Source organism: Macaca thibetana, chromosome 3, assembly GCF_024542745.1.
Source record: "Macaca thibetana thibetana isolate TM-01 chromosome 3, ASM2454274v1, whole genome shotgun sequence".
Lineage (NCBI taxonomy): Eukaryota > Metazoa > Chordata > Mammalia > Primates > Cercopithecidae > Macaca > Macaca thibetana.
The window spans coordinates 150,604,389-150,619,732 of NC_065580.1; the positions used below are offsets into that span (position 1 = coordinate 150,604,389).

The window sequence follows — 15,344 nt, forward strand, 5'->3', positions numbered from 1 at the left end:
CCAAAGCCCCTCCCCAGCACTCCAGGTCACATCTCTCCACTGTATTGATATTGAGGTTCTCCCCATAAGCTGATTTTACCTTGGTCAATGGTAAATCACTGGCTGGCTTGCAGGCTTTAGAACTTGATCAATCATAAAATAAATGTTTACTGGGCATGGTTCTAGATGCGTCCAGTACACCAGAAAAACAAAGTCTCTCCCTTACGGACCGTGTTTTCCGGCAGGAAAGACTGATTTTAAACCTCCTGAGAGGAGGAGTCCTTTCAATCTTATTACCGTGTACTGTGCACATTGTAGGCATCATTAAGTATTTTTTGAATTCGAATGAGCAGCACCAAAAGCTAGAACAGCATATTCTAAGCCACAGTGACCTACTCTTTATGACACCAAAGCTTAAGAGTTCTTACAGCTTGTATGGTGCATTGACAGGGAGTCTTGCAGGGTTTTTAAATTATTTAACTTTCTGTGTTTCCACATTTTGCATTCCTGCCCACAACCTGAATATGAAGATTACAGTTTCCCCTTCTTGACTTCTGGAATGCTCCTAGCATTGTGGAATGCACACAACAGGGACTTGGAACACATGAGAATTTCCAAATAAGCAGCAGGAGCAGGACAGGAAGCAACAGTTGTTATTTAAAAGTTGTAACCATATGTAGAAATTCTAAATGGCTAATTTTTTCCAAAATAAACATTTCCTTTTAGCTCACAAACTTAGGAATATTTACATGTATACTGTTTTTAATTTTAAAAACTTGAGCTGATGAAAATTTTCCTGCTAAACACAAAATCAATAGAAATACTACTGTGTGAAACGTGTGGAAAACAAGGGACCTACAAAGGAAAGGGCAGGCAGAGAGAACTGCATCAGACAAGGGGGCTGAGTCCATAGGCACACTACTCTCTAACCATGAAAAGAACCAGGACACTGGCATCAGGAACTAGACAAGCAAAGGGCTCCACCGGCTCCCGGGTGTTTCCAATCCCTGTGGGTGCAACACTGCCTCACCTTGGCGTTCAGCAGCAAGAACAGCGGGTGGTCAGGAGTGGTGTGGGCACGCCACTGCAGCACGTCAGCCAGGAACAGGAACTGCACGAGGGGGCGACTTGGTCACTGGCACCTCTGGGGCATGGACACCCGTCCACCCGTCCCCGGAACAGGCCTGTCACCTTCCGTGCCTGGTCACTGTCCTCCAGGTGGGCAAGCTCTCTCCCAGAAGCCTGAGCAATTCTCTTCCCAGCAACCAGGTTCCCCACGATCATGGAGGCTGGTCCAACCTCTAGAAATGGGGGGATTCTGAATGAGAAGCTGGTAACTTCTCATATATAATCACCACGTGACTTTATTTCTGTTACAATTTTTATTTTGAAAACATACTTGAATGAGGCATTTAACTTTTCTGCTGAGACACAAATACTCAGAAAGCCAGCTACAAGGTTTATGCTAAGTGACAAAGAGAATCTCTCTCTCAAACATAAACCACACCATATCGAGAAGTTTACTACATGACGTATCTCTGAGGATATGATTTGGCCTCAGTCACACCAAAATGCTTAACATACTTTGCTTTACTGTACTTTATGTATAAATCAGGAAATATGTTTAGTGTATTTAGTGATATGTGTTCAATAATTAACAAAAAAACTTTGGCATGTACTGGAAATCAATATGACCAAAGAAACGAAAAATTGCATTAAAGTTAAACCAGACTCTAAAATTAGCTTTTAAATGTATAAAATGAGGGAAGGAAAGTTGGCCATTTGCTGAGAGATTTCCAAGGTCCCATCAACCCAGTGTCTGTGGCAGGTCCCAGGGCCGAGGCGGGCAGCTGGCTCCTGGGGACAGGTATGGCTTATGCCACAGCACGGCCACAGAGGCACTTTTGAATTTAAGCTCCAGTATGATCCTGGGCATCATTTCTAGTCCTAGGGAGCCATCTCCTAGCCATGTAAAGCTAAGATGCCATCCTTGAGTTTATCATTAAAATTGGTTCCTAACAGGCAGGTGGAAACCACCATGAGGTGATGTGGTTAAGTTGCCCCATGCGTGGCTGGTTCGCAGGAGGTGGCATCATTCTGGGGTGTACACTTGCTCTGGCTCTTGACCCCAGCCCCAGAACAAACCTGTTTGCACTAGAGGGTCTAGCAGGGCTGCACCCTAACCACAAACACGGCTGCTACCAATGTCAAGACTAGACAGCATCCTGTTGTTAGGTCCAACTAACCTGGTGGTTTCTGGCGAGGTTTGGGGAGGTTGGTAACACAGGTGTGAGGGCACATCAGCACATTGCACGGATGCAGTGTCCCTTCCAGAAAGCGCTGTTTGGTCTCAGAAATGTGAATCCCTCCGAGGGGAGCCTTGGGCAAGGTGTTGGCAGGAACCAGAGCCAGACAGTACACGCCCACCTGGTGGATGCTATCGATGGCCTGAAAGGGAAGGACCCTGTTTGGCACAGGCCCCCAACTTGAGCCTGGGGAGATGCTGGGCGGGGGCCATGAACATCCCCTCTGTGGACCTGTCCCCAGGCCAGGAAATGGTGCCCTCTGGACATTTTGTTAAATGAGGAAACAACATGAAGAGGAGTGTGTGCAGTTTTCCACCATTTAACTCAGAAAGGGGAAACACACACACTGTATTTGTGTGCACATGTCCATAAATCTGAGACCAGAGGCTGAGGGATGGGGCAACGAGGAGACGATGGGGAAAGGGCACAAAGCCTCAATTAGACAGGAGGAGGAAAGTTTTTTCTTTGAGATACATTGCACAGACTGGCGAATACCATAAATAATGTACATCTCAAAATCACTATGAGGGTGCATTTCAAATGTTCTCATCAGAAAAAAAAAAAATTAAGGTGATGGATATATTAATTATTCCATATAGTATTCATAAATTATAACATCACTTCATACCCCATAAACACAAACAGCTATAATTTGTCAGTTTGCGATGAAAAATGCAGATAAACAAGCTGGAAGCAAGGAGGACAGGGCGGAACAAGCCAAGCACTCGGCGCTTGGAGAGGAGTGGGGGTGCCAGCTTGGGAGATTCACCCAACCATAGGCTATGCCGGGTGCCCACCTGCAGCACACGGCTCATCCACTGGAAGCTGTCCTCCTCCGAGGCATCCGGCCGCTGCTCAGCCACCAGGACGATCCGGTCATCATGCAGCACGGTCACAGAGAACACAGCGATCCTGAGGGATGAGACATGGAAATGGCCACACGGCAAGAGGCCAGACAAGACACAGATGCATTCTCACCCGCACAATGGAAGAGGCAGGCTGTCCTAATATTTAAAATGCAGTCTATCAAATGGGGCTATCTGCTGCAAATTCATAAAGTAACTCATCATTCTAATCTCCTTGAGGATGGTTGAAATGTATCTCAAGTCACAAAAAACAGAGAGGACTTCAGGACAAAGCAAAACAGCCCCAGAGACACATATTTTTACAAGAAAAAATTCCTTAATCTGATGTAAATTTCCTTGTGCACAAATATTTGTCTAAAGTTCTATTAATTATATTTTTTTAATCCAACAGATTGCATCTCTCTTTTACTAATCTATTCACATTTATAGAGGTTAGTATATTTAGACGTGTTTTTACTATCTTAAAAATTTCAACATGTCCTCCTTTGTTCTGTGTTGCCTTTTCCTTCTTTTAGACTTTGAGTTGATATCTCTGTCTTTTCCTTTATAAAGTAAGAAGATGTTCTCCCCACCAAACCCATCATGTTAGGGTATCTACACCATTCTGACTCTGGGATATTATGGATATACTGTCTCTTGTCCTTTCCTTTGACTTGACTGGTGTGTACACACACACACACACACACAATTTATACAACAGACCTCACCTAGTATTGAGTTCTCCTTACTCTCATACATCTTACAGCACTTCCTGAATTTATTTCTCTTAGTATCTTGACCAAAACTGTTTTCAGTATGGACCTTTATGTGTCAAAACTTCTGAAATTTATATGATTGAAAATATTTTTTATTACAACTGCAAAATTAAGTAACAATTTGGATAAATTGGGTGCACTGTTATCTTGTGCCAGTTCCACTGTGGGGAAGTCTGACGTGTTTTGCTTGGCTTTTGTGTGGTCCATGGTGAGAATACAGATAAGCTCAACATGCCATGGGGCCCTCTGTGGACCATTTCCCAGTCCAGAGAACCCCAACCACCTGCTTCCTCAGACAATCCCTGCTCCACTCCATGCATTCCTTCTCCCTGAGTTTGCTATCTGGACACTAGCCCTTCTCTCCCATCTCTCTTAATAGTTCCTTTAAAGTTCCTATTTTACTTCCAGAGTAGTTCCCTAATCTGACTTTCCACCTTCTCAACTTGTTCTCTAGCTGTATCCATTCTATGTATTCCATCTACTGTGTTCTTTGAACAATTACTTTGTTAGCATTTCTTGATCTTATTTCATGTTGCAAATCTTCTATTGTTCTTCTTCCAATGGCACATATGCTCTCAACTGGTTGTGGTTCCATTTCCAAGTTCCTGTATTCCTCAGCTCTTCCCTAGTCGGGACAGGGAGGCTATTCTGCCTGCAGATGCAGTCACCCAGGCCCCAGTTATTCACTCAGGCTTGCCTCGCCTCGTCAGGATCCTGCTTAGGGGACGGGGGCTTCATCTCCAGGTACCATCAGGTACAGGTGGCCCTGTGAGGGGGTGGTCTCCCTGTTCCACCTCAAAGCAGGGTTTGGGCTACTTGATGTTATCCCTAAGGACACCTGCCCAACGTGTCCCCCATTTCTGCCGTGAGGGGCAGGTCACGACCCTGGTTGTGCCACCCTCCCCCTCCCCCTGCACACACGCGCACACATACATGTACACACACACACGTGCGCACACACGCATGAGCACAGCCTGCCCTTCCCGGTCCCCTGAGCAATCTCCCACCTTCTCTGTTGTCCATCCTCTGGGCTTTTTCCTCAAGACTAACCATGATGACACACCACTTTGCAGAATCCCCTTGTGATTGCTTTAAGGGCTGCTCAAAGGCAGGGTCTGGCCTGGCTCCCAAGTACCTTAGTTTGAGTAACAAAAGGCACACCCTTGGCCAGGCACATTGGCTGACACTTGTAATCTCAGCACTTTGGGAGGCCAAGGAGGGAGGATTGCTTGAGCCCAGGAGTTCGAAAACAGCTTGAGCAACATAGTGAGACCCTATCTCTACAAAAATATTAAAAAATTAGTCAGGTGTGGGGTGCATGCCTGTGGTCCCAGCTACTCAGGAGGCTGTGCTAAGAGGATTGCTTGAAGCTTGGGAGCTGGAGGCTCTAGTGAGTTAGGATCATGCTCCTGCACTCCAGCCTGCGTGGGCGATAGAGTGAGACCCTGCCATTTAAAAAAAAAAAAAAAAAAAAAAGGCAACCCCTTGAGAAAAATAAAATTTAAAAAGGCGGCTGGTTGAGTGGACCAGTTAGGGGAAGAGCTTCCTCCCAGACAAAGAGCTTGGGAGCAGAAGGAGTGAAATTCTCTTCCTAGCCCCGGTGCCCAGGGGCATAGGCCCAGATGTCTATTTATTTGCTCAAGAGAATCTCTAAGGTCCTTGCTTTACACATGTAGAAAAGTTGAGTTGATTTTTATTCCAGAGGCAATGTAGGGTGCTGTGTGTCTTGCAGAGAATATGGCACTTTTCTGTTTTAATTCACATTCCAAGGTTATTAGGAACTTAGACCCACTTCTCCTTAGGCTTACTCAATTCTTCCCTCTCTGATTTGTCCCCTCGAGCCTTTGCCCAAAATTGTGCATCAAAACCTTATTTTCTTGAGGAATTGAAGGAACTCTTATTTTCCTTTTACTTTAGGAGTTTTCTGATGTACAACAACTTTTAGGCTTTGTGAATTCAAATTTGCTGGGCTTTCCATCTACTGTAGAAAGACTTCCCGAGCTGTAAATGGAAGGAATCTACTCCCAGCACAGGGGTCCGCAGCGCATCACCTGCCTCTGTAGACAAACTTCATGGGCTCCACAGCCAGCGCGGTGGCCACAACGTCATCTGCATTGTGTCTGCGAACTCCAGTGACCATCAGCCCGTCCAGTTTGCCCACGATGAAGACCAGGTTGTCCTGAAGGAAAGGGTGTGGGTTAGGACCCCACCCACAAGAGCAGAAGCTGGATGCGCCAGGACCATGGTCAGGCCCCCCAAGAAGGGGCCAACAGCACAGGAGCCTCGAGCGCCTTGCAGACAGGTCAATGCCCCACAGACCCAACCTGCAATGCAGGCCCTGTGACAAGCCAGGCTTGGAAGAGGAGCAGACTGTGTGGAAGGAATGGGGGCTGCTGGGGCAGCATCAGGAAGGGAAAGGATCACAAGTGGGAAACAAGTTGTGGGTAGAGTTTGCGAAGGACTGAAAACTGCTGAGCTAAGGGTGGGGTCCCAAACCCGGCACCAGTGACCTTCTGGGCTGACAATACCATCTCAGGTGCTGTCCTGGGCTAATGTTGGGCTCTGAGCAGCATCTCTGGCCTCTAGGTACTCACTAGACGCCAGGAGCACTCCCCTTCCCTGAGTTGTGACTAGCAAAAATGTCTTCAGAAGTTGCCAGAATTCCCCTGGGAGGGAAGGGGCAAAATTGCCCAGTTGAGAGAAACACTGGACCAAGATGTTACAAATAGAAGTATTTATTTTTAAATAGTTTAGACATCCAAAATGGTAAAGAATGATATAATGAATACTCTCGAACGTGCCATCCATACAAAAAGCAAAACATCCTCATCCACCCCAGGGACTCCCGACTTGGGCCTGTGTGCAGGACTGTGCACTGGTCTTGGAGGTGTGGACGGCCCTGCACACAGGTAGGGTTGATGGGCAGGGAGGTCAGCACAACCGACCAAGGCCACATGGGAGGTCAGGAATGGCTGGGACAAGGGCAGGACTGCAGCGAGGTGTCCCTTAGCCACACCCCCTACCTTCTCTGACTGCCAGTCCTGGTACAGGAGGACATACTCACAGGCCCGATGAAGCCCAGCAGGCCTGTCCTGGTGAATGGCCTGTCAAAGACGGGTGCTCCTCCTGCGGTGACCGGAACTGCCTGCACAGAGTGGAGAGGGGCACGATCAGGCTGTGGCCCCAACCAACTGACCAAAAAGACCCAGCAGGCGGCAGGAGACTCAGCACCATGTGCACGCCTGCTGGCCGGGGGAAAAAAGACCCAGCAGGCAGCAGAAGACGTAGCACCATGTGTACACCTGCCAGTCGGGGGAAAAAGGAGGCTGGCCCTGCATAGGCCCAGTTTCTCTGGCCTGGCTGCTCCATCTCCTGGGCAGGCCTCCTGAGGCAGGACACAAGCATCCCTTTTACCGCTGCTCTGGGTGCCTGGCCTCCCCTGACCTCACTAGACTTGTCTTGAACAACTCACATCACAACAATGCAAACGCAGCAGAGGGGTGGTTTCCCTGGGGCCACGGTGAGTGCCTTCCTATCGGCCACTAGGCTGCACCCACACGCCCTTCTCCCATGCAGGACTGTGGGAAGCACGCTGACTCCCAGCTCTCCACAGCGTGCCTGGTCCTGGCCCTGCCCTCACTCTGGGAGGACACACAAGAGTGTGCAGGCCATGTGCCAACAGCCCCAGCAGGGCCTGTGTGGAGAAAGACCATCCCTGCAGCCTCTGCAATCCCCCAGCACCCAGCACACCTGGGGCCCCATGAGTGCTCACAGAACTTAACTTCAACATGAAAGTCAGGAAAAGGGACAAACCTCAAACACATTCTTCGTGATTCCAAGCAATCCATAGTAGGCTGTGCCAGTTGCACTGGAATTGACGCATATTTCTCCCACTTCGTCAGTTTTACAAAGATAAGGGGTACCTTCTAACTTCACAACACATACATTAGCTAAAATGAGAAAAAAACTCAACATAATAAAGAACGTGTTTAAATGGATCATTCACAAAGATCTCCTTGCTGCTGTATGTGCAGTTACGGAAACAGGATGTTATATACACAGCATCTTCTTATAAGGAGTTTTATGATACGGATGATACACATGCAACCTAGCTGTAAGTCTTCATATTTTATATGTAATATTTTTTATAATCAATGTAAGGTGACCAGAAAGTACAACACATCCTTCATGTAATAAGCCCGGGCTGACAAAATATTTCCTCTACTATGATAAATAAACCCTGTGCCTCCTCTTGTCATACTGCTCCCTCGGGTCCACGGGGGGTGCTGCCGGCCCTGGCTCCTGACCATCACCACCACACGAGCCTGGGACACCAGCTCCTCTCCAGAGCCTGACAGAACTCTGCCCATGCCTGCCCCCTTTCTAGTAACTTTATTTTAATGCTAATCCACCAGGCGACTCCAGACTAATCTTAGGTCCAGGAGTGCCTCTAAGACGTCTTCATGGAGAAACACCTACTAAGTTCTCCCTAACCTCCAAAACGACCTTGATGCTGCTGCACACACCACAGGCTATGAGGCCCAGGGCGCTCCCTCAGCCACGTGCACATTCTTTCCACAGCGCAGATGCTTTTCCCCAAGAGAAAGGCCCTGGGTCCGGAGGGCTGCAGCGCAGACATCTACCTGTCTTGCAGCCACTCAAGACCAGGATTCTATCTGTTAAGTTCCCCAATGAACCACCCTTTACTGACACGATCCTTCTGCCTCCTTCAGTTTCTCGGCTCTTTCCGCATTTGGGGGTCAATTTGCACATATGCGCCTTTTCATGGAGCATGGATGTCTCAGGCCTCAGCGTGACTCCTCCCACAGCCCCATCACCCAGTTCTGTTTTTACTTAAGTGCATCCCACCCAACTCTCAGCGACCTGCTGCCTTCCCCTCCCGCAAGGGATCTCGTCTGCCCAGTCCCCAGCTCTGCCACAGAAAGGCCTCCAGAAATAGCCTCACACAAAAGCATGAGACGCACAAACAAATGGGCAATGGTCCATTCAACAAAACTTGGTTACTTAGCAATCAATTAACCCATTGGGTCAGCTAGGAACTGTCCTTCCTGTGCCTCTTCTTGAGTTTTTTCTAATGTATTCTCATCTTCAAAGACAGTAAAAAGAAAGAAAGAGACAACCAGGTATTTGCTGCCTCTTGCCACAAATCAGATAAAAGACTTCGCAGAGAGAATGCAGCCGTGCTTGGCTGATATGGAAGGTGGTGCTTGTCTGTGCTTCCAGGCGGCCATCCAGGCGGCCGTCAGTGCCACACAACACTTACAAGCACACAGAGACTAAGCAAGGTCACAAAAAGCCACAAAGCACCACAACACACTTGATACCATAGTGAACACAAATGCTACAGGCCTCCACAGGGCAGATCAAAAAACTGCTGAAGACAAATCACCCGTAGGATTCACCATGGGGCTCAGTGCCACAACAAGCGGCACAGCCTGGGGGCTGTGGAGGGTCATGGGAAACAGAGGTCCACCTGGGGGAGTGCTGCATGTATGCCTGGGGGAGTGCTGTGTGCACGCCTGGGGGAGGGGGTGCGCTGAGTTCATGTCTGGGGGAGTGCTATGTACACGCCTGGGGAAGGGGGTGTGCTGCGTGCATGCCTGGGGGAGCGCTGCGCACGCATGTCATGTCCTAATCCACATTTTACAAATAAAACACGCACAACTACAGATGTTCCTTAGATTCATTCAGAATCACGACCTCATCATGATTTTCCAGGGAAGTTTAAACAGTTACCTGTATTTTCCCCATAACGTAAATAAGTGACACCCCAATGATTGCTATGTGTGAAAATGTTTTACCCACAGGTTCAAGCACTGTGAAAGACTGTTCTATTTCTGAGAAGAATTACAGGAAGAAAATGATGCTATTCATATGAATAAAAAGTAGAGCCAGAAACATAGGCTGAAACGCTTCAGTCTTATTCAGTGAGGACCCAGCATCTGTGCACACACAGGGATCAGGCACCAGCTGGCCCCAGGCTCCAGGTTAGAGATGGCTGGGCTGCCAGCACCACCCACAGACAGGGTCTGAGCAGCCACAGCCCGTCAGCACAGCCGCCTGCAGGAGGCAGAGTTGCAGGCACAAGGGCCAGGATGCTGAGCCTCTCGCAGTGCCTGCAACCCCTAACACAGTCAGGGCCGCACTGGAAAGGGGGAGACTGCACCGAGAGATGGGGCCCTGCCTCTAGAAGTCACCAAAAGGGGCCCAGACAGCTGCCCATGAACCCCAGAAGGGCCATCACAGGGGGGCAGGAAAGCTGAAGTAGCTGTGGGGTGGCTACAAGGAGGGCAGCCTCAGACCATGTGACAGTGTCTCCACTCGACTATCACCAGGGCCAGGCCAGATTCTGCCTCAGGCTGGCAAGGAAAACCTCCAACATCTAACATGATGGTCAGGCCTACAGAGTCGACTTCTGCAGAACAGTTCACATAGGCCTTTCTGACATAGGAGGAATTTCTGGGAAGCTTCCATGAGGCTTCTACCATGATACATGCTTGCTACAACTTACTTAGATAACCTAATTATCAAGTTATTCACAAACATTACCATTTTCCTCAGAGCTGCCCACTTTACATGGTTGTCATGGGGTTAAATGTTTCAACACTTGTGAAGTATGAAGCCTGTGCCTGGAACGCAGTGAGCTATTATCACCATCTTCCCAAACATCAAAGAACTGTAAGTGAGCTGCACAGGGCATACACACATCTTTATGTTTTAGCTTATCTTTAAACTTAACACAAAGCGAGGGAAAAAACTGAGCAAATATTTTACAAAGTAAAATTCCAATTTACATTGAAAAACATTCTTGAAAAATCTTTTACTTGCATGCTTGCTTCTAGAGCACTACTATGAAGCCTGGAGCATTTATAAGAGGCTGAGGCAAGAGAATCGCCTGGGAGGTGGAGGTTGCAGTGGGCCAAGATCGCACCACCGCACTCCAGCCTGGTGACAGAGCGAGACTCCATCTCAAAACAAAACAAAACAAACCCCTTTTTGTTACGTCAATCAGTCATGGACAAAGACCCACTCTGGTTATGTCCCTTACCTCCAGGCATCACCTGACCAACGTCCTGAACAGTAAGGACTGACAACTTTTCTTCAGTATCCACTCTGATAACACCATAACTTAGACCATTCATTGACAGGACCGCTTTTCTTGGAGGTGGTCCTCCCAGATCAGGTGGCCTAGAAAATAAAACCACCATGGGGTTAACTGACTAGGGGGATAAAATTCCAGGGAAGTGGGGCCACCTTGCCTGCAGCATGATTCTGCACCAAAGCCACTGCTCCATGTTACAGACTTGTGAGAAACGCATGTTCTAAAGATGCTGCAATGTCTCCAAACTACATGCCCCTCTGCAATGTGACGTCAACACTCCACTCAGTGGGAAAAGGGCCTGTGACGACAGTGGCAGTGATGCCATGTGACTTCTAATGCAGGCCAAAACCGTCAATTCAGCTTCTACCCGATTGTCTTGGGACACTTGGCTGGAGCCCTGCAAGGCCAGGCAAACAGAATGACTGTGTTGAGGCCACTGCACTGCAAGAAAGCCCAGAGCAGCCCACTCTGAGACCAGGTGGGGGCATGAGACGGTACACACACAAGGCTGTCTCAGCCCCTCACCGCTCCTGTCCAAACACCATCTCCTGCAAGCCAGAACCACCTGGCAGAGGCCTTCCTAAGCTCCTGGCCCCCAGAAAGCATGAGAGACAATAAAATGACTGTTGTTGTTTGTGATACACAATAGTAACTGGAACCCTGAGCAACAAATGTTAGTGTTTCCTCCAATAAGAAAAAAATTATACAGCTGCACAAAACAAATCACCACAGAACAAAAGAATGAAGAATAATTTATAGTTTGTAGGCGACAATAGTTTTTTTTTTAATGTTAAGTGATCAAAAAGTTAGGGTTACTTTTTTTTTTTTTTTTTGAGATTGGAGTTTCACTCTTGTTGCCCAGGCTAGAGTGCAATGGCGCCATCTTGGCTCACTGCAACCTCCACCTCCCTGGTTCAAGCGATTCTCCTGCCTCAGCCTCCCGAGTAGCCAGGACTGTAGGCGCCCACCACCACGCCTGGCTAATTTTTTGTATTTTCAGTAGAGATGGGGTTTCACTATGTTGGCCAGGCTGGTCTCGAACTCCTAACCTAAGGTGATCCACCCGCCGGGGCCTCCCAAAGTGCTGGGATTACAGGCGTGAGCCACCATGCCTGGCCAAGTTAGGGTGACTTATAAAAACTTAAGATTACTTTCATGTGTGGAAATACATACCATTTATGAATATATGACGCTAACACAAGATTACAACTGAGGCTAAGACACCTCAGCTGTGAGCACAGTGAGTTCTGCCTCCAGGATGGAGCTGGGGGTGGGGCAGGTGAGATGAGGGGAAAGGAAACCTCAGGAGGGGGGTGAGGAGCACAGGAAGGGCCAAGCCCGCACCCACACACAAGGACACTCAGGGCAGTCTGCAGGCTCAACGTGCCCTCCAGGCTGAGAGAGGTGACATGAGGAAAACCTCCACAAGAGCAGCACAGGCCTCCCGGGAGGTGGGTGGCCGGGCACTAAGCACCAGGCCGGGCGCTTCTCCAGGAAGGTCAATGGTTCCCACAGACTCCACGGCTGACCGACAACTGCCTCAGAGTAAGAAAGAGTTCCTAGGTTGTAATGTTTACTACAGCTACAGATGAGATGACAAGGCCTTTCTAATTTAGGAAGCACTTAGGAAAATCGTGAGCCGGCATTCTGCAAGAATCCAGAGTATGGCCCAGTCTTGCTACCCAATTCCCCACGCAAACCCAAGCTGGCAAAAAGTGGGGAGCCAGGCACCAAGGTGCTGCCATACAAATGGGCCTGGATCCTAACAGGCAAGGCACAGCTCCAGGGTAACTCAGCTGTATGCAGAGGACTCAACTAAGTGCTCACGAGACATAGCAAGGAATGAGGTTACCTGCGGATGGCGACAGTCAGCGCCTCAGGAGAACTGGCGCAAGGACAGATGACCTCCGGCCTCAAACCTCTGGACTGGAAGACGTTGAGGAAGGCGTCACAGGAGGAGATCGACCCTGCACAGAGCAACAAGAGTGGAACACCAGCACTAACTGCGGGCCAGCATGGAGGGGGTGGCTGGCCACTGACTCAAAAGGAGCACATGCTCTTAGGGGTGTACCAGGCCACGGCAGGTGGCTGCACATGCTCAAGTCAGCACAGCCTGCAGCCATCGGAACCACCGGGCTGCATCAGCAGAAGGAAGGGGTCCCTTCACAGGCGCCCTCAGACTTCATGCTCTTCAAGGGAGATGGTGTCTTTAAAGGAAGTCAGCCACGAATGGTCTGGTGCTCCAAAGGGCAGAAGGGGCGTCCCTAGGGACAGGAGGGCGCTGCATGCAGCGGTAGACTGGCCGCACAGCACTGCTAGGATCAAGTGCGGCGACGGGGAGTGCCACGGGAAGAGACACTGGAGGGGAGACGCACACTCCAACTCCACCGTGTGGACCACAAAGCAGCGGTGGGCATGGAGTGGAGACGCAGAGACCTGAGCAGCACTGCAGAATCCAGAAGCAAGCCCTGCCTGGCTTGGGTGTGGACCAAGAGAATAAGAGGCTCTGGGGGTGCTAAAGGTGGGGTGCTCTCCCAAGAGATGGGGGACACAGGGGTGTTGGTCACACTGGAGAGGGGATAAGATGAAACGTCAGCTTCTGATCCAGGGTAGTCTCCAATGCAGAGACAACGATGCAGGTTAACAAACGACAAAACCCCTAATACCTGGTCAACAGGTATGTGCTGCAACAGGAGCCCCTGTGTGACCAGCATCACCTGAGGCTTCCCCAGAGGAGGTACTGAGTCCGACCCTGGACAGTCCTGGGCCCCCGAGCTCACACCTGCTGCCTTGACAAAGCAGTTCCCACTGGGACCACCGCGCGCAGGAGGTCCTAGGTGCTCACTGGGACCACCGCGCGCAGGAGGTCCTAGGTGCTCACTGGGACCACTGCGCGCAGGAGGTCCTAGGTGCTCACTGGGACCACCGCATGCAGGAGGTCCTACGTGCTCAGGCAGCAGCCACAGGGAGCCCCTCCCGGGAGGACGTGGGGAACATCTAGGCAAACCAGGAGGGAGAATGCTTGGGTCCTGGTGGGAGAAGTTAAGCCAGAAGCCAGGGATGTGGGTGCACCAGGACAAAGGGCAAGAGGCTGGGGATAGGACCAAAGAGAAACAGGAACCCCAGGCCACAGCACAATCTGGTAATTTCTTAAGAAAGATGACTCTCATTAAGGCATGTACCTTTCATCAAGCATATTAAAATTGCTTTTAAATTTAGTGGCCTAATAAACATGCATGAGATAAACCAGTGAATCAACAAGATGTTCCGTGTCATAGAAATGATGGGACATGTGTATCTATATGACACTGGCAGCGCAAACGCCTCAATTTTGCTTCTCAGTGTGTTCTACTTTGGTCTGCAGAAGGGGACACTGTGAGGGGTATGCCCCAGCCACACAGACTCACTTACATGGGTTGGCACCATCGGCCACAATCAGCATGCGCAGTGAGCTGAGGCTGACGTCCCTCTGGCCTCGCTGAGCTAGGAGAGACCAGTGCATGTCTCGCGACTTCACCAGCGCGGCCCGAGCTGCAGAGAGAGGATGGCACAGACATCAGACATCCCTGTGTCACGAGGGCTGGCACCCTCACACGCCCATAGACACGTGTACCTCATCCCACACAAAGGTGTACACACACAGACACAACACTTAGCTCCCAGGTCAGAAGCTCTCTGCAGCCCTCTCTCACATGCAGTCTAACCCTCAAACCTTTTTCCACAAAAATCAACTCCGAGGTACAATTTAGACATCAAAAGCTCAGATCCATTCCTAACGTTAATTTTTTCTTAGAAGCTCCATATTGTTCTTTTCCTATGTGCCCACTTCGTCTCACGTTGTCCCTCCCCAAACCCCTGGTGCTGGCTGAGAAGTGTGAGGACCCCAGGAGCTAAACAGACAGTCTCAGGTCTCAGTCTGGCTCCTGCACTGGCTAGCATGTGGAATCCAGCAATCCCCCCACCCCCACCCAAGTTTCAGTTTCCCTCCATAAAGCAGGACAGACAAGAGACAGCTGCTGCTCCACACTGCTCTGAGACATGTCCAGAGGGGCACAGCCCAGCAGGTAGAACAAGGCAACATGGGTGACCCAGGTGATCCAGTGCCTCAGTGGCTGGTAAAGTGCCACTGAGCTCCACAGGGCAGAGACACAGACTGCCAACTGTGCAGGTGTGGCCATGCTGGGGCCTCCTGCTTGGTCCCCAGAGGCACCTCAACTGCTGAGAGAAGCAAGGCCCAGACCCCACCAAGTGGCCCTACTTACCACATCACCCATGAAACCCTGAGGGCTATGCCCGAGGCAGAGAAAGCCCCCAT

General features: G+C 49.7%; 1 protein-coding gene across 3 annotated transcripts in view; it reads right to left on the reverse strand.

The window, feature by feature from the left end:
- Positions 1 to 15,344, reverse strand: part of DIP2A (disco interacting protein 2 homolog A) — a 110,462-nt gene that overhangs the window by 17,360 nt on the left and 77,758 nt on the right. For all 3 annotated transcript variants that reach the window (XM_050784324.1, XM_050784323.1, XM_050784322.1), the window contains 10 exons: positions 14,441 to 14,560; positions 12,882 to 12,996; positions 10,976 to 11,115; positions 7,720 to 7,856; positions 6,971 to 7,051; positions 5,958 to 6,085; positions 3,083 to 3,197; positions 2,226 to 2,427; positions 1,171 to 1,280; positions 1,010 to 1,090 (listed from right to left, as the gene is read on the reverse strand). In XM_050784324.1, the coding sequence (XP_050640281.1) occupies positions 1,010 to 1,090; positions 1,171 to 1,280; positions 2,226 to 2,427; positions 3,083 to 3,197; positions 5,958 to 6,085; positions 6,971 to 7,051; positions 7,720 to 7,856; positions 10,976 to 11,115; positions 12,882 to 12,996; positions 14,441 to 14,560 (1,229 nt within the window). The remainder of the gene's footprint in view (positions 1 to 1,009; positions 1,091 to 1,170; positions 1,281 to 2,225; positions 2,428 to 3,082; positions 3,198 to 5,957; positions 6,086 to 6,970; positions 7,052 to 7,719; positions 7,857 to 10,975; positions 11,116 to 12,881; positions 12,997 to 14,440; positions 14,561 to 15,344) is intronic.